Source organism: Podarcis gaigeae (assembly GCF_964106915.1).
Source record: "Podarcis gaigeae genome assembly, chromosome: 8".
In the NCBI taxonomy this organism is placed as follows: Eukaryota; Metazoa; Chordata; class Lepidosauria; order Squamata; family Lacertidae; genus Podarcis; species Podarcis gaigeae.
Genome location: NC_139684.1, coordinates 65,269,642 through 65,289,405, shown reverse-complemented (window position 1 = coordinate 65,289,405; position 19,764 = coordinate 65,269,642). Strand labels below are relative to the sequence as shown.

The window sequence follows — 19,764 nt, the reverse complement described above, 5'->3', positions numbered from 1 at the left end:
GTGTGTGTGTGTGTGTATATATATATATATATATATATATATATATATATATAACCATCCTATATTGCAATGGAGGGAAAGCAAAGGCTGAATAAAGCCATTCTTCTCACTAAAATGTGTTAAAACCTGGACAGTGCCAAAAAGATAGTCTGCATCTGGTCAGCCTCCCTGGGGAATGTATTCCAAGGATAGGGTGTTATAACTGAGATGATCCTACCGCACCTTAAATGAGGAGTTTTGGGGCTGGTTCCTGGAGCAGGAGGTATGAGATAAAGCCAGTAGTTGGAACCAACAGGTAAGCAGTGTGATTCAGCAGCAAAAAAACCTAATTCAATTCTAGGCAGCATCAACATCATGCATAGTGTCCAGATCAAGGGAAGTAATAGTACCACTCTTTTCTGCCTTCGTTAGACCCCACCTGGAATACTCTGTCTAATTCTGAGTACCACAGCTTAAGAAGGATATCAAGAAGATGGAATGTGTGCAGGGGAAGATGCCCAAGATGCTAAAGGACCTGCAAAGCTAGCCTTATGAGGGAATTGGGAGTAGAGAAGACTGAGAGGTGATAGGATAACCATCTTCAGTTATCTGAAGAGGTGTCACATGGATGATGGAGCAAGGTTGTTTTTGCTGCTCCACAGCATAGGACCTGACCAAATAGATTCAAATAACAAAAAAGAGCTTATGACTAAATATTAAGGAGAATTTTCTGATGGTAATAGATAGCTATTCAACAGTGGAACGGACTACCTCAAGAGGTGCTGCACTCTCTTTCATTTGAGGTTTTAAAACATGTTAGATGGCCATCTTGCAGGGCCTCTTAGCTGTGATTGCTGTATTGCAGGGAATTAGGCTAGATAACCCTTGGGGACCCTTCCCCCTCTACAGTTCTTTGAAATGAGGCAGGATTCAGCAGCATGCCAACTGAAGAACTGCCAAAGCATACAGGAACACACCAGAGCTCAGAGCACTTTGTTGCCTAAGCAACTGCAACAGAAAGCCCTCTTAAACTCTTTCCTGTCCCAAAGGAGCCAATGGCCAACTTGGGTGGGCAGAGTAAGTCCAGAGCCTGAGGGCACTTCACCCAAAAGTTGCTGCCTGCAATTCAGTGGCTCATGACATGGAGCAGCTGCCCACCGATCCCAGCATCTTCTAACAGCAAAAGGAGGTTAACACCTGGGCCAATGTTTGTATAATGTGGTTTGCCCTTGAGGTATATGGTTCAGAGCCATTTAAGGTCATGACCAGCACCTTGAATTGGGCCAGAAATGGACCAGGGCTAATGCAGTTAAAAGTGTTAACAGATGTTCTAATATGGACTTTATCAGCCCACTGTAGAACCTTTCTTAGAAAGCTGCAGGAAGTACAGGAAAGGTGATGTCTACTAAGCTGCGCTCCTGTTGAATCCACCCACACCATTTTATTTTGTCATAGCTCTGCATGCAGAATTTGGGTGTGCTACAAAAGTTTTTTGGGGACTTTTGTAGCCTGTTTAAAAATCAGTGGCAATTTAAAAAGTGATCGCTATTAGTATTGCTGGCCTTGGAGGTCAATGATCAGCTTTTCCCTCCCTCGTCATAAAATGTAACGGTCCTAATAGATTTCGCACAATGAACCTGGGCTGCGGACAGGAAGTTGTTTTCTGGACCATGTTCTGCCTTTCCAGAATGCATAGTCAATAACTAATTTCTTGCTGAGTATCTTATTATTTCATGCAGTACTTCAAGTACATCAATAATTGGGATTAGAAGGCCAGTTTGAAAGCACAACTAGTGCCTTTGTGGCAGTGCTGGGAATCAAACTTGCACTGGAACAACTGCTAGGGACACAGGGTATGAATTGCATTCTTATGTGCAGAAAGGGGAAGTAAATACCATTTTAGTTTGCTTGCACAGCAAATTTGCTACCAGTAGGATCTGCAGAAACTGGTGTAAACATGCACAACCTTTTTTCTTTCTTAATTTTAAACATTATAAATGTCCTCAGGGACACTTACAAGAAGAATAAAAGCAAGTTAAAATGCAAACTGTAAAATAGGTCAACAATAAAGCGTATGAAAGCTGCATAAAAAATGGCAAAGACAAAACTAATTGACGTAAGACCTGGAGCAGATTACAAAGCCTGGGAAAGTAAAAAGGCCTTTGCCTGGTGCTGATATGCTGTCAAAGGTAGACAACCGACATGGTTTTCTTGGGGAGGGCTTTCTGTAGTAGAGGTACCACCACTCATAAGTTCCTTTACCTAATAGCCACTCATTGCACCTTGCCTAGTGGAAACATCCAAAGAAGAGCCACAGAAGAAAAATTTAAAGTCCAGGTATGTAAATGTGGAGACTGATGATCCTTCATGTACCTGGTCCCAAGTTATTAATAGTTTTAAAAGTCAAAACCAACATATGAGGAAATCAGGACTTTGCCAAAGGGGTTCTGGCCTCAGGATGACTAGAATTTTAAAATATGCCTTTTTTGGCAACTGATTGATACCCTTTATTGATTGATGCTAATGCCCTTATTTCTGTTATCATTGTCTCCTGGGGACATCCTGCCTGACACTTGCAGCTTCCAGACCTGGCACTTTCATCCACAAGCAGGTTTACAGCTGAACCTAAATGGCCTCTTCCCTTTTACAAAGCCCTATGTAGAGGGGTTTCCCCATGATCAAACATCCGACTGGGGCTCAGCTGTTAGGATGCAGGCCACTGCTTGTGTTGTTTGCAGCCAAAGCTGACCTGTTAGATCTAGTTACCTGTTATTTTATTTATTTGGAACTAGGAAAACTAACTGGGCTAAACTTTGACAACCTTTGCTTTAAATTTCTGTAACAGTTGTTCATAGACCACAACTTTTAAATGTGTGTGTTCATGTGTTCAGGATCAATTATTAGATCAATTATTAGATGGAGGACTACTCTGTGCTTAGTTCAAAGTGTGCCTGTTGTGATTGGTCAATGTTTGGGTGGGAATTAAAGGAGGGATGGTTGCATAGAATAATGCTATTCTATGCATTATTAGCATTATTAATGCTAAAATAATTAACATGCTGTCCAAAAGTCTATTGTTTAAAGAGCTGAATTCAGCCATTGCTAATTACCATCATGGCTCATTCACACTGGTAGCTTGCTTCTTTGGTTTACTTGTTCAGAAAGGGTTTGACTGCAGTGCAGGCAGCTCCTTGGCAGTGCTGTGCATTATGACTTGACAGTGTAAATGAAAATACTGCACCTTTGCAAAAAGCCAAAACAAAACAAAAACTGCCTGCCCAGTTGGTTAGACTTTGAACATTCATTTCTCGTGGGTCTCACTATTGCATCACCAGTCTTGTTAATACCCTGATGTTGTATCCCAATGTTCTTGTCTGTTTTGCTAATACCTCAAATACTAGGCCAGAAGACAACGTGAGAGAAGTTGTGTGCAGTGTTTAAAGGGAAATAGGAAGTAACTATTGATGCTGCATGCTCAACAAACTGTCTAGCGAAGTGCTATTGCTTTGTTTTGCTTGGATGTTATAGCTGTGAAATTTGAGTGTGGTTGCAGCCACCTGTGGTGATGTTATTGGATGAAAATGTCATAAGCCAAGAGACACAACACTCTAAAGTAGGCATAGGCAAACTCGGCCTCCCAGATGTTTTGGGACTACAACTCCCATCATCCCTGACCACTGGTCCTGTTAGCTAGGGATGATGGGAGTTGTAGTCCCAAAACATCTGGAGGGCCGAGTTTGCCTATTCCTGCTCTAAAGCATCAAAGAGCTGTGTTGTGGTGTTATAGAATAAAGGGAGTCTGTTGCCTTTTCCATGCCAAAGATGCTCTGGGCTTCCTTCCACCTACATACATGCATGTTGCATGTCCTGGAAAAAATGGAGATTCCTTTGAAATATGTAGGATGTTCAGAAGCTCTGATTTTGATCACTGTAAGTGGCTATCATCTGGTGTCTTACCTGTACTTCTCCAGCTCTTGTTCTTAGCTGGAGTTTGGGGTAGTTGCCTAATTTTGCTGTTTACAGTTATTCTGGCCTGACCTCATTTGGATGGATGGAGTGGAATTGAGAGCAGAACTGAAGGGATTATCAAGTAGAGTGCTTCTGCCACAGCTGCTACTCTGAATTAACCCAATGTGTTTGGGGAGGGTGACCCAGCCCGATTCAACGGCTTCTTTGCTTTTGTTTGCTCTTTACAAAATGATTGAGTGTGTTGAGGCATACAGGTGCCCAGCTGCAAAGGCAGGAGAAAGGACAGAGGAGGCAGTGCATTCACTGCAGTGGGTCCTGCTGTGGATAAGACAAGTGCAGGGTAGAGCAGGTTGCAAAATGCTAGGAGTCGAGGGGGTTCTTTTTTAAGCTTGGTTCTTTTTATTCCATTAAAATGAAATATATTGTTGCCCTGCTAAGCTATAGCACCAATAAAGCTAAAATGTTTATCTGAAATATTTATGTTTGAAACTGAATGATCTCTCTTTCCTAATATGCAGAAGTGTACGTACATACATACGTGCATTAAACACTCCTCCCAATCTATGATTGGAATAAATTCTGAATCTTAAGTTTTTCTATTCGGATCTTGACCCATTTCTCAGATTTGGCCTTTTTGGATATTGAGGTTTGGAAAAACTACCGTATCTGACAGTAAGAGCTGTTTGACAGTGGAACAGTCTCCCTTGAGAGGTTGTGGACTCTCCTTCCATGGAGGTTTTTAAGCAGAGGTTGGTTGACCATCTGTCATGGATGCTTTAGCTGAGATTCCTGCATTGCAGGGGGTTGGGCTAGATGACCCTTGGGGTCCCTTCCAACTCTACATGTTTATGATTCTTTTATTCCCTCTAGCTTGATGACTTCTGAATTGGCTCACAGGTGAGTGTACACCCAAGTAAATTATTTCAGATGCACAAGCATCATTCCTTTTTAAGTCATGTTGGTTTAAGAACTAGCCAGCAACAAATTGAAGCATTTCTTGTTTGATAAATTTGATCCCATTTTGTAGCAAGAGGTTTGTTGGCATTCTTTGGGTATATTGGTAACTATTGTAGTCACTTACATTCAGTGTCCTTTGGAGAGAGTGTTAAGCATTATCTCACAAAAGCAGTTTTCATGTATGGAAATCAGAAATGGAAACTTTCTCAAAAAATTATTACTCCTGACACTTTGCATAGAAAACTGTATATGTAACACAACATGTACTTGGCGTCAGGTAGTTCTAGTTACAGGTAGGTGGCCGTGTTGGTCTGCCGTAGTCGAAACAAAATAATAATAAAAATTCCTTCCAGTAGTACCTTATAGACCAACTAAGTTTGTTCTGGGTATAAGCTTTCGTGTGCATGATACACACTGAAGCTTATACCCAGAACAAACTTAGTTGGTCTCTAAGGTGCTACTGGACAATTTTTTAAATTTTTAAATTTATTACAACATGTACTTATTTATTTTGGCTATTTGTTCTCTGCCACTGCTAGGTAGCTTGTTGGGATTTTTAAACCTTTGCCTTTTAGTTTCTGAGCTCCACAGTCTTTTGGGTTCAGGTGAGTCTGCAAAGCATTGATGTCTTTCACCAAACCATGAGGGCTGGTCTTCTGAAATGGCTATTGCATGTCTTGTGGCTTTAGGTTTATGGAAGTATCACTAAATAAAACTGGCAGAGTTCCAAGTACCAAGCTGCTTTGATGTGAACATTAGATACTGGCACTTTTAAATCAGGACCTGAAATCATGAGTGTAGGATCACAGTCAGTTGTGTGCATATGCACATCATTTCTTGTTTTGAAAAATGGGGAATCTGGGATTCTAGGGTACAGTTTCCTCATTTAGGTAGAGGCATTAACTAGTTGACTAGCTCAAAAGGCCTAGCAAATGGAGCAAATGACCCATTTTGCAAGAAGTGTTGAGTCCCACTTGCTAGGAAGCCACTTATTGTTCTTGGTGAACAATAAGCTGTTGGCCAGCTTGTTTCCTTGTTATACATTCACTTCACTAATTGAAGAGTTCCTGGGAATCCTGGATTAATGAATACAACCATGTTGCCATCTAGGCAACCAAGAGGACACATTCCAGCCAGTCAAAAATATTTAAGGAGGGGCAGTGGGGGTTGTGACATAGGGAGAGGAAGTGTGGCTTGAGAACATTCCTATGGGCTGGATGGTGAGACTTGGAGGGCTGTATTTGGTCTCCAGTGATGGGTCTCCATCCCTGCTAATTTACATTACAAAACAAAGATATTTGGTGTGAATGCTTAACCTTTGATGCTACCTAGCTGGCTCAACAGTTCAAGAACAAATGGCTTCATCTTGTTTAAAAGTTAACATGAATAGATGGAGCTGACTATGGATAGTCATAGCCTTCACAATCATAGTTATCAGGGAATGCAGGGGGGACTTCTTTAGGGAGCAGCTGTGACATGAACTACATTTGGGAGTTGACTGGCATATCCATGAAAATCTGGGGGCCTTCTCAAATAAGACCTGATTCCAACCATACTGCTTAAACACATGAGTGTGTTTTAAACTATGTAATAGTAATATGGCTAATGTAATAGTAATATGCATATTGTCCAGAGGATTCATGCTTTCTTGAGTTGTCTAATAACTGATAAACTGTTGCTTACATGCTGCTTTCCTGTGGTATACACAGGTGTGCACAGCCTAGAGAAAAAGTGCCATGAGAACGTTGTGGTACATTTGTTTGGTTTTGATGATGTTGCAGATACTTTGTTACTTTAGCTGTAACTCTGACTACCTTTGAAATTTAGCACTAGTAGCGGCTCAGATGTTCCCTATTGTGAGGAAAGCTTCCCTTTTGGAAGTTGCAAGCTTTCATACTACAGTATTTTCTTTCATGAAGTTGGTGGTTTTTCCTTGTTTAATTTAGAAGCATGTGTATTGGCCTGTCTTGTGACTGTGTTAGGGGAGTTGGTAACTGCTTGTTTGTGTGCAAATTGACCTTTCTGGTGAAGCTTATTGTGAAAGAAACTGAAATCCAACGTGGTGTCCATATAAATTAGGTCTACTATCTATCAATTTTTTGAAGCATAAACTTGAAAGAATGTGGCTGATTCATGGCACATTTATTCTGAACAAGTGGCAACCTGTAGGGGATTTGGCAGTAGTTTTCTACAGAAGGTCACTTCCAGATCATCTTAATTTCTTAAAATTGGGTAGTCCTCAATCTTGAATAGACTGAAAGAGCTCCCCCCCCCATGTATGCAAATTTATGTGTGCATGCCAAATTCCTTCTCATCTGTGAAGCCAGTCGCTCTCTGGCTAATCTACCCCACAAGGTTGTTGTGAGGATTAAATGTGGGAAACAAACTAGGCATGCTTTCCCGAACTCCTTTGTGGAAGGACTGGATATAAATAAGAGAGAATGCCCTACCTAGTATCACTTCCCAACATGAGAGCTATTTCTTAGGAGATGAAAACTTTTCACTGTCTAATTGCATTACAGTTTGTGTGTTAATGTTGCTGGAGACCAAACCTTTGGTTTTCAGAGGATTGCTACTAGCAATAAACCTATAGCCCAGTGTGATTTCTACAAGCCTCCTTTCCTTTGTTCTGCCTTTCCTTCAGGTCAAGGAAGAGCTAGATGAGTACCCTCTCTTGTTTTGCCCAAAGGATACATTTCTACTTAAAATTTCTGCCCACTTGGTTTGTCAGTAGAGCCAAACTGGAAGCACAGAAAATGATGCTGCAGACAAGACCAGGTTAAAAATAGCTTAATATGCAACTTCATTTGTGAATGGTTCTTAAGCAGGAGTCAGAAGGTTTTTGTGGCTTGGGCCGGTTCACGGTCCCACAGACACCGGAGTAGGCGGACGCACGCATGCGCAAATGCTATTTTCGATACAGCTTCCGACACGGAGGAGACGTGCACAACTTCCCATTGGCTGCAGGAGCTTCCTGCAGCCAATGGGAAGCTGGCCAACGTCGCAGAAGATAGTCTTCTGTCTGCTCCACACCAGAAGCTGACCAAGTGGGCGGTGAGGTCCCTGAGCTGGCAGCAGGGGGCCATGGGCCAGTTAAATGACCCCCATGGGCCGCTTGTGCCCCATGGGCCAACCCCTGTTCTTAAGGGTACAAATGAAATCATAACCTATCTAGAAAATTAAATGTTGCAATAAGACAGGGTTTCCCAAACTTGGGACTTTAAAAATTTGGGTAATTAAATGTTAACCTGTCTTTTAGGAAGTACCACTTCAAACTGCAGGTTGGTGCTCATGTGACTGAATTGCCCTTGGTTGAAAGAAACCCCCTTAATTTTTTTCCCCTCTATCACAAACGGTTTTGATTTTATAGCACTCCAAAGTTTCATGAAATCTGTGTTTCAGTCCCTCTTGAGATCCTCGGCCTTGTGTACATTTTATTTTTTTTCCTCCAAGAAAAGGGGTTTCTTTCAACCATAAGGGAAGGGTGTACACCAAGTTTCATCAAAATTTGAGACAGTGGGTGACATGACCGCATTGAACTGACGTGGAATGACCCCAGAGAGAAATGGACTGATGTCTTTTTAGGGTTATTACTGATGTGCAGAAGTTCTGTTCTGATCTGGGTTAAAGATTTGTCCTGCAGAGTGAAAATAATATGATTTTAAAGTTTAAATGTAATTTGGGGTCCACACATTTTGTCTGGCATTGGTAGCGACATATGTAATGTGTTGTCACCAGAACCCTGATCTTGTCCTTCAACACAATTTGTATTTGGAAGTAAGTCCCATTATATTCAATGGAGTTTTGTAGTGGGTTGGTCATGTAGTCCAACCCTCTGCAATGTAGGAATCCTTCCCACAGCTGTTCCTGGCTGTGCTTGAACCACCAACCTTCTTGTTAAGTTGGAACTTTGCATGTAAGAAGGAAATCCTAAAGTTCCTAGGAACGCTCTTTGACCATATTGTATACAAGTTTGTGTTTAGGACTGGATATTTTTTCTTTTGCTCAGATGTCAAATCTTCTGGTGTTCAACAGATCCATGATTTAATAAAATTTCTAATTTCTCTTTTCTTTTGCAAGATTTGCTAAAAAACCAAGCATGTCACAGGAAACGGAAGACAGCATTGGTAAGTGTTCTTCTGATTATCCAAAACCAGTGTTTGCAATCCCTTCTGTCCCCAATCATTCTAAATTTTCATTTTTTAAAGTTCACTTTTAGTCTGAATTGTGGTATTGGCACACTGGCACAAATGGCATTGGCACAGTGGTCAATTGAATAGTCAGATATTATGCACTGACTGTATATTATTTGACCACAGTCAATTATTGAGCTGGTTTACACATAAAATTGCAGTCACTGTGCTTAGAATTTATAAAATTTATAAAGTTAATTCCTGAAGTATATCTGATTATTTGACAGAATTTGATCAGTCCTTCACCAGGCAAATGCCTGACCCTACATGCAAGTACATAAAGAGCTCTGAGTTTGCTGTTAGTTTAAGATTTTGACTTGAATGAGTTTTAGACCTGGAAGACATTTTCTCTCTTGGTTTGAAAAATTTGCAAGTATGTGATCTTATGTACACTCAGCTTTTTCAAAAATTTCTGTGAAAAGCAGTTATGATGCCAGAAGCTCTTCTCAAAACAGCTTCTGGGTCACAATGACAGTTCTGCGGTTGAGAGGTTAGAGGTCAGTGGTAGAATTCAAAAATGCTTTCCAGGCAGAAGGTCCTGAGTTGCGTCCCCAACATCTCCATGTAAGGCTAGGAAAAGCTGCTGTTTGAAAACCTGGGGAGCTACTTTCATTCTGAGTAGATAGTACTGAGCTAAATGGACCAATGGTTGTGGTGTACCAATGGAGAAGGAAAAGGATTTATTTGGGTTCAGAAGCACTTCTCTAATTTATTTGTGCATGGCATTATGCCATGTGTTGTGTGTGAAGGAAAGGATTAAACACGGAATTAAAAACAGTTTTCTGTGCTATATGACTTTCCCAGGTCAAATTAACCTATGTAAGTGACTTTAATTGATGGCATGAAAATAATTTGGCAAGTTTCAAAATTTGTGTAAAGCTGCCAGTAAGATGCTGTAAACTCTTTTCCATCTGATTTTTTTTTTGCCAAAATTCTTAACAATACATAATGTGCAGCAAAGGCAATTACTTTTGCAAGTGACCCACCTGCCTTTTGACATTTCTGGTGTTGCCTGATCTATTAGAGCAGTGTTTCCCAACCGGTGTTCCGCGGCACACTAGTGTGCCGCGAGACGTTGCCTGGTGTGCCGTGGGAGGGAGGCGGGCGAGTCGGGCGGCGAGAGGCGGGGCGGCGGCGGCGAGCACACGCGGGGCGGCGAGCTCCCTCCCTCCCACATCACATCGCCGCTCGCTTCGGCCGGCCGCCCCGTGCTCTGCGCTGGTGTCGGCAAGCCTTGCGCGCCCTTTGGAGGACGCCCCGTGCTCCGCGCTGGTGTTGGCCAGCCTTGCGCACCCGGGGGATCTCCCCCCGAGAGCGCAAGGCTTGCGGGTGGAAGCCGGCAGCACGGAGCACGGGGCGCCCTTCGGAGGCCGCCCCGTGCTCCGCGCTGCTGTTGGCCAGCCTTGCGCACCCGGGGGATCTCCCCCCAGGAGCGCAAGGCTTGCGGGCGGCAGCTGGCAGCACGGAGCATGGGGCGCCCTTCGGAGGACACCCCGTGCTCCGCGCTGGTGTCGGCAAGCCTTGCGCACCCGGGGGATCTCCCCCCGTGAGCGCAAGGCTTGTGAGCGGCAGCTGGCAGCGCGGAGCACGGGGCGCCCTTCGGAGGCCATTCCGTGCTCCGCGCTGGTGTTGGCAAGTCTTGCGCACCGGGGGATCTCCCCCCGGGAGCGCAAGGCTTGCGGGCGGCAGCTGGCAGCGCGGAGCACGGGGCGCCCTTCGGAGGACGCCCCGTGCTCCGCGCTGGTGTTGGCCAGCCTTGCGCACCGGGGGATGTCCCCTCGGGAGTGCAAGGCTTGCGGGCGGCAGCTGGCAGCGCGGAGCACGGGGCGCCCTTCGGAGGACGCCCCGTGCTCCGCGCTCGTGTTGGCAAGCCTTGCGCACTCGGGGGATCTCCCCCCAGGAGTGCAAGGCTTGCGGGCGGAAGCCGGCAGCACGGAGCACGGGGCGCCCTACGGAGGACGCCCCGTGCTCCGCGCTGGTGTTGGCCAGCCTTGCGCACCCGGGGGTGTGTGGGGCGCCCTGAAACAGAGGGTTCCCCATGCTGTGGACTGTAGCCTGCCGCCCGACGCGCGGGGCGCCCTGAAGCAGAATGCCCCTCGCGCCAGGCAGACATGGGCCAGCCCCACAAGCTCGGGGGACAGCGGGGAGGCGCAGCACCGTCATCCCACTGTTCCCCGACCTGGTTTTTTGGGGGAAATAAAGGAAGTTTTTTCCCCTTTATTTCCCCCCCCCCAAAAAAAGTAGGTGCGTCCTATGGGACGGAGCGTCCTATGGGACGAAAAATATGGTACTTCCTATTTCATAATAAAGTAATTATAAAATACTTTCTTTGTGTTTATTTGATGCCTATTAAAAAGAGTTACTTTATATATAGTCAATATAGGCACAGAGTTAATTTTTTAAACATTTTCTAATGGTGGTGTGCCTCGAGATTTTTTTCATGAAACAAGTGTGCCTTTGCCCAAAAAAGGTTGGGAAACACTGTATTAGAGATAATTGTAAGAAACTATTTGTTTTGTGGATCATATAGACTATACATTCTGTCCTTTTAAAAAGACTCCCCCCTAAGTGATATGGCAAAGAGATTTTCTGACTTAGTTTTATTGTTGCAGCCTTTTAAAAAGTTTGTGACCCCAAATCTGCGCAGTGGCCATTGATTTTTAGTTTTATTTTTTGTAGTCCAAGACTTCGGAACCAGGAGGCACTGTTCTGTCATGCATTGTCCCAGTGCCCGTAATGACAGGGATTAGTTAGGGAAAGGCCAGCTTGGGACACAGCAGAAATCGGTCTCCAAGGCCCTAATGACTTGGTTGGCATGACTGCAGTTTCCTGTCTATGCTGGAGTCCGTGACTGAAATGTCTTCGTGTTGGTGCTCCTGATGACAGCAGAGCTACTATTATGTGCTGTAATTGTTCCTTTAATTGGATGTTTCACTAATGTTACTGCCCCATTTCTTTTCCCTTGAGATTTGATGCAAGCTATGCTGTACTGCAGAATGCTCTTTGGATAATCTAAGCGATAATTGTTGTAAAGGTTCTATTCTTAGATGCAGTGCTTTTTTCTGGTGGGACGCAGGGGTACGCATACCCATAAACATTTTGTGAATCTAAGTTTGGCCTCATTGAGGGGCAGTATTTCAAGATAGGAAAATGAGAGAACCCCTAAACATTTTTTTGAGAAAAAAGGCACTGCTCAGATGTATTTAATATTCCCCCCATAGTAATCTATGTCTTCATGGTGCAGTGATCAAATCTGCAAACTTTTCATGGCTGAGTTAATGCAGCTAAAGCCAAAATTCCTGCGACTTTTGAATCAGAGGGTTTAACACTGCCCCCCTCCCCACAAACAGCCCAGCTTGGCAATGCTAGATTTCAGTTGCTAGGAGCAATTGATGCAGCTCTTTGCATGTTGCTGTTTTATCTTCCCAAGTAACTATTTAAGGTCTCTATAGCCTTGTACTCACGACATAGAGTGAACATGGGGAGTCTTGTGTGCCTGCATGGAATCTGTGTACTTGCAGCTGTTCCTGCCCAGGGTTCTCCCTGTATAATTAGGAATCCTGGAAGAGAATCTTGCATGCAGATAGTTGCATCTTTGTAGACTCTATGTGTACATTAAATTGAATGCATGTAGCTTGGGGGACGATAAGGCTACTTCCCTCCCACCAAGTATCAGTAACCTACTGCAAATAGGGCTCTGGGCAGAGGCCAGAACGGCCATGAAGCAGAGCTTTGCAGTCCAGGTATTTTGAGACCAGCTCTGTTGACTTCAGCATTTTCTCCCCCATCTTTTATTTACTTACATGTATTTCCCAACCAGGTGGCTGGACTGATTTCTGCCCTTTGCCATTTGTTTGTTTACCGCTTGCACAATAGGTGCTTAGCTATTTAGATTAGACTTTATGAGTCTTCTGAGTAGCATTGTTGTGCACCTTGTTGGCCACGAGGGGATGCCAAGGAAAGTTTTTCCCTGGCTGCTTTTTGAAGAAACTGTGAGGAAGAAGCAGTTTCTGCTTGGTTGCTGCAGCTAATCTGCTTTATGGAGTAATATGGCTGATAATAAGATAAAATCTATTAGATTGAGCTTTTGTTTTGTGTTCTCATGAAAAGATTAATTAATTTTTTTAAGCTTGTGGATATTAAACCCTCCAGAGGAGGATACATAATAGTTGTCTGGGTTTTATGATGCAGCGAGGATTAATGTGAATCAGCATAGCAATGCTTTTTGGTGCAGGTCTCTATTAAAAGCTTGCTGTGTCATTCTTGCTTTCCTAGAAAACTTTTTACTCTTACAGCAGCATTCTGAAGTCGTATGTTTTTATTTTATTTTCCCTTCCTTGCATAACTGAAAATGGGGCAAATTTTACAGAATGGATTTGATTTGGAGGACACAGCACTAGAGGAAATGGTATATTTGTAAATCTTTTGCCGCTGTGTTCAAATGTCACGTTAAGGCTTAGTTAATGGTTAGCTATGACTTAATGCAAATGAGCAGAGTTTTGATGCACAACAATCCCTGCTTCATTCCTCCTCTACTTTTAGTTGTGCCAGGAGCAGCAAGCCTTGACTTGTGTTGTCCAAAGTCAGGCTCATGATTTGGTTCTCTTTAAGCGACCATGGACCTGGTTTCACATGTAATTCTAAACCTAACCATTGCTTACCTCTGGGTGGTGCAGCAGCAGGAGCAGGACCAGGGAAGAGGTGAAGAGACTGCAATTTCCCCCATGGATATTACAGGCTTGCTAAGCCACACTTTGACTTCACGTTACATGTGAACCAGGCCTTTGAAATGCATTTAATGTTACTATGCAGCATTGTAATGGTATTGCACTGATGTGCTGGCAGCACTAATTTCTATTTTGTTGATAAAGCCTCCAGGATTTTAGATGGCAGGATTCTTGGGGACATGGACTATGCTTGTGTCAGTGTTTGTTTCAGTGTTTGCCCTGCTTCTCTCCTCTTCCTTAAACACATCCTCAAGGTGGGTTGAGCCCAGCTTGTCTGTTTCTATGCAGCACCAGCCTCACTATTCCTCCCAACTGAGCTCTGATCCTAGAAGCAAGCTCACCTGTGAGAAGAATAACATTGGAATGGTGGGAGTGGGGAGGTCAATAGGGAGGTGAGGTGAAAGTGAAAGGAATGTCTCCCAATATTCACGTCTTATTCTTAAGACCGGTCCCATATAAAAGGCAGGGCAGAGTTTAATGAGATCTTGTTAAGCCTCTGAATGGTAATGATGATGGCAAGGATATAGCATACACATTTTAAAAATGGAATAAAATAGATTTGCTGCCTTTTGCACAGAGTCTTCATATTTGGCAAAGGCCTTATCTGTGGCAGTTGTAAACAAAATTTACTGCTGACTATAATTCACCCTTATTATTTCAGTTCAAGATTTGCAGGCATGTTGGTCAGAATGTTGTTGTTCCTGTTGCACTTGCCTGTCTGACAAGCCTCAACTTGGCATTCATGCCCAATTTTTCTGGTTGCTCCAATTATATAAGTGCCTCATGTTATGTGTTGTGTAGTCAGGCTCTTCTGCTCTCGAGACACTAGATGGCAGGCTTCACTTTGAGCTTTCTACCTGTGCGGCAAAAAATACCTGCTTCTTGTTTGTAATGAGTTGTTTTTAGAATTCTAATGGAAGATTTTACCTTATGTACAGCTTCCAAGTGTTAAGCTAGGAATAGTCATTGTAGTGCCTTCCTAGTGTTGTTGGATTCCAACTCCCTTCATTTTTTACCATTGGCAATGCTGACAGGAGTTGATGGAAATGGGAGTCAGACATCATCTAGAAGGTACTATATCGGCTATCTCAGTGCAAAGGTATAACGTCAGCATTCATTCATGAGAACTTTTTTGTTTACAGTTGTTTGTTAAAATATTTTTTCCACATCCTTTCAATTTGTGGTTCCATGAAGCAACTATGAAAATACTGATTGTTTTAGTACATTGTTTTAAAGCATCATGGCTAAAATACAAGGCACATCTCAGCAACAGCAACAACAAAATAGACAATAGAATTATAGCAATGTCAGTCATTTAGCAATTAACTCTAAAAGGCAGGGAAAGCCCTCCATGTAATAGCTGTATACTAATGAAGATGGAATGAGATGGACCTCCTTTGGAAAGAAGCTCCAGTTTTCATGCCAGTGTTGAAAAGACTCTGACCAGCATGCTAATCTATGATATGGGTGGTGGTGGGGTCACAAAGTGCAGGGCCTCTCAGAAGGATCTTCAGTGTATGGACAAGCTGATACGGGATAAATCTTGTTATAAAAGTTGGGTTGATGGGTGGAATATAAATTTAGTGAGTAAAAAAATACATTACAGTATAGGAGTCATACCCAACAACATCTAAAGGGCTGCAGCTTCTCTACCCATGAGGCAAAGCAGGGCTGAGTAACCTATATGGCCCTCCCAGTGTTGTTGGACCCCAAACTCTCATGAGCCCCAGCCAGCATAGCCAGTGGTCCAGGATGATGGGAACTGTAGTCTAACAACACCTGAAAGGCCACTGGTTCCCTATCCCTGGTGTAAAGGGCTTCCATGGGCTTTTTACTGAAATTACATGTGAAATTGCTCTGTGTTCCATTCTTTATGAAACAATAGAAATTTGACACTTGACAAGGTGGTTTGGTGTTGTCTTAAACTTAAGTGTAGCTCTGCTTCAAATTTAATGTTTTAGTGAGCTGGGTGGGGGGACCTAAGTAATTTTTCTTCCTTATATCTATCCTTGTAATTGGCATAAAAAACACTGACTCTTAGCAAATTGCTGAAACACTGTAAGTGAGGTGCAACATCTCTCTCAAAAGGGCATCAGGCCAGTGGGAGTCAACTGTGCATTTCAGCAGTTTCGAATGGTGCTGTGTGGAAAGCTATTTCCGTTAGCTCCAAATTTATTTCATGTTCGTTTACTGTTCTCGTGTGTGTAGCAATATCAACACCCTATTTTATGTGGGCGGTGGTGGTTCACGTATAAGGACTAAACTCACAGTGGCCCTTCCTTTGGTCTCATTCTTCAGTTATTTGTCTTCTGGGACTGTTGCTGCAGCAGAGGCACAGTAAGGGGCTTGTGTACTTCTGGCAAGTGTCTCGTAGCTCACCATGTTCACAGAAAGGCGCTTTAGTGGGCTGAGCACGTCTTCACCTTGATAACCTGGCATTATTCATTTATTTTAAATTTATATGTTCTAGGTGACAAGCAAAACCTAAACTTGTATAAAACAATTTAACAATGCAGTTCAAAATAAGAATACAGTGGTACCTCGGGTTACAGACACTTCAGGTTACAGACTCCACTAACCCAGAAATAGTACCTTGGGTTAAGAACTTTGCTTCAGAATGAGAACATTGCACAGGGGTGGCAGCGGGAGGCCCCATTAGCTAAAGTGGTACTTCAGGTTAAGAACAGTTTCAGGTTAAGAACGGACCTCCAGAATGAATTAAATTCTTAACCCGAGGTACCACTGTACATAGAAGAATCATCTGTTATAAATCTGAGATGATCAGATCTCTCCCTCTGCTGTTTGCAATGGGTGCTGTATGCAGGGGCATATGAAGAGGGGGTGGGAGGGCGGCTCACTCCAGGTGCCACCTGGGGGGGGTAACAAGATGGCCCGCTGCATCCCTGTGGCGCCCGTACATGCCCCGCCCTGGGTGCTGACAGTGGCGGAGCTTCATGCTCCGGCACTGGGGAGCTGAGAGCAGGCGGGGATGGGGCTGGCGCGTGTCCTGGGGGTGTGGCACACCGCCCACAGGGGCGTGACAACATCCTGGGGGCGTAGTGCCCAGCATGGGCGGGGGGGGCAGTCTCAATGGCACCCCTTCAGGATCGCGCTGCCGGGTGCGGTGTGCTCCCCACACACTCCTCTTCCTCTGCCAGTGGGTGCCGGAGAGGCTTCCTTAGCCCCTGGCTATATGGCTCCAGTGGAGGTGGCAACGGAGGGCAGCCATTCGCTCCCCCCTTCCTACTCTTTTTGCCATGCAGGTTTAATCCCTGTAATGGACAACTGCATATTCCTGCATTGCAAGGGAGCTGGGCTAGATGATCTTCAGGGTGTCCCAACTCTACAATTCTGTGAATCTTGGAATAGAGTGTTAACCTCTATCTTGGGAGAGTAATTTTTGGGAGGTGGTTTTTTCTTTTTAAATACATCTGCTGAAAGTCTTAAAGAAACCTTTAAAATGGCCTGCACCTTTGATGTAAGTGAAGCCTTCCCCTCTGACACTTGTTTTCCCATTCACTGTTTGAAGCCTAGTAATTTGCTCCAATGCTTGCTATCGGATGCTACATCAGAACATCTACATAAAATAAAAAAATAAGGATGATCATACTTAAGGATGACTCTCTCCTTCAGTTCTACAGATACATGACATTTGGTGCTCAATATTATCTGCAGATTCTTAATTCAGTTTTGGGCAATGGACCTCTAAAGTTGCGGGCAGCCTTTCTCCATGGTGAAGAGTCCCTGTGCTCTGCAAACACACCTGTATCCATGCACCCTGACATGGCACTCTAGTCACGTTCCTTTCCCTATAGTTTGTCACTGCTGATAGCTTGTTTGGACCTCTCCTACTACAGCAAAAACCTGTTGCTGAAATTCAGGCTAAAGCTTTCAAGGTGAGGAAATTTGTTCAAAATGGCTATTGATTTGAGTACAGGGCTTTTTTCTTTTTCTCCACCAAAAAGGAGTGTTTTTTCTGTTTTGAAATAAGTTTGGGATTATTTCTCTATCTGGAAATTTGCTCACCCAGCACTAGCTGAAATTGGAAGCAAGCTGTACTGTACTAGGGCAAAACAGCAGTGTGCTAGTGTATTCTCTGAACCAAAAAGGCTCTCCCTGCATTAACTCGTAGCTTTGTATGGATGGATGATGAGCTAATTTTCACTGACATTTAAACATTTCTTCCTCTGTCTCTTTGCTGTTCCTTCCAGTAAGATGACATGGTTCTCCATCAATTACCATGGAAGTTCAGAAGCTTATCCACCAAGCTATTACTGTTGCCATATATGCGATCTTAGACCAGGCTTCCTCAACCTCGGCCCTCCAGATGTTTTGAGACTACAGTTCCCATCATCCCTGACCACTGGTCCTGCTAGCTAGGGATCATGGGAGTTGTAGGCCAAAAACATCTGGAGGACCGAGGTTGACAAAGCCCAACTTAGACTCTCTTCTTACTTGCCACATTTGAAGTATGGATACACTTGGTGACTGAATCAATATTCATTTGATTATATTTGTAAACCTGGATATGGTGACTGATGGTAGCTGGTCCCACAAATGTTGCTAAGACTTGATTCATGCAGGCAACCCAGTAGTTCAGGGACCATTTGAAAAAGCAGCTGCAGTGAGGCTGCTCCACAGGGCAACATGCTTGTGCAAGTTACCCCAGGTAATATCAGGGTGGATAAAAATCAATGATTTAAAATAATAATTAAAAAAAAATCAGATTTTTAAAAATTTAAATCAGATTTTTAAAAAAATTAAATTGGATTTTTAAAATAAAATGCTTTTGGAGGAAAAATCTTTCTAAAGATAGTTTTCTGTTTAAGTTACATTATACGTAGTCCAAAGGCTATTCATCAGGAAATAAGGATTTGTTTTAAGTTTTTCATGTGTGCTAAAACTCAGTCTAAGTTTTTTTTTTTAAAAACACACCATTTAACCACATCACTTAACAAACATGGATACATATGCTATAATGTTATTGTTTTAGTTAAATAAATTGTTTAAATTGTTATTAAGGAAATGATTGTTTTTCTCCTTCCAACAAAGTACAGCAGAAAACTTGTCCAAATATAAACAGTTAACTTATTAAACCTCACAATAATTTCATAATTATCTGTATGCATTTCTAATAGTATAACCAAATCAGTAATTTTTGATATAACTGCAAAAACCTGGGTGTTAATCCATTCATTGTATGTAAGCTACAGAATAAGGCAACTTCCTGTGTTTTTTGCCCCGTGCGAAAGATGGGGGTGAACTAGGGTGCTGAAAGATAGTAGCTTGCACAAGACTGCCTTGGGAGTTCATGACTGAGGAGGTGAGATCAAGCTTCAATTTTTAGCCTTCTGCGCAACATACTGATGCCTGACTGCTTGAAATGCCCCCAATTGCTCTTGCTTCCAAACTCAATTGCTTCTCTTTCTATCAACTTTTTGTGGGACTCCATACCTGCTATGTGTTTGCCTATGATTTCTAGTTCTTACATTTAAAATTTTGGTAGGGGAGCTTGTGAAGATAAAAATGAAAACCCCTCCCAAATACCAGCTTCATACATTCAGTGTGTGTGTGTGTGCGCGCGCGTAAATAATAGTCTGATCACTACAGGATTCAGAAGTTAACTGCTTATTCACATCAACCACAGGCTGCCTATACTTGCAAGCTGGAGCAAAGTCTAGAAAGCCCACACAAAGAGGGTTTGCTAACCTCTTGAAACCAAATGTGTGCATCTTGTTCTTGTAGAATTGAAAGTGTGAGGTTGGGGGGGGGGGTTGTGTCCAGAGAAAAGCCAAGTATCTCAGGAAGTGTAAAAGATCATATCTGGAGAAGGATAACGTTTTTGCAGCTGTTTCTTTCATAATGCTGGAGTGCTGCACCTACCTGTTTTTCAGTCCCTGTTATCACCACTTGCCAGTTTCCACCCCCCCCTCCCTTCC

General features: G+C 43.2%; 1 protein-coding gene across 8 annotated transcripts in view; it reads left to right on the top strand.

Annotated features, from left to right (window-relative positions):
* PHACTR4 (phosphatase and actin regulator 4) overlaps window positions 1–19,764 on the top strand; it is an 84,124-nt gene that overhangs the window by 12,540 nt on the left and 51,820 nt on the right. For all 8 annotated transcript variants that reach the window (XM_083750757.1, XM_083750761.1, XM_083750753.1 and 5 more), the window contains exon 2: window positions 8,986–9,032. In XM_083750757.1, coding sequence (XP_083606883.1) covers window positions 9,005–9,032 — 28 coding nt within the window. In that variant the 5' untranslated portion in view covers window positions 8,986–9,004. The remainder of the gene's footprint in view (window positions 1–8,985; window positions 9,033–19,764) is intronic.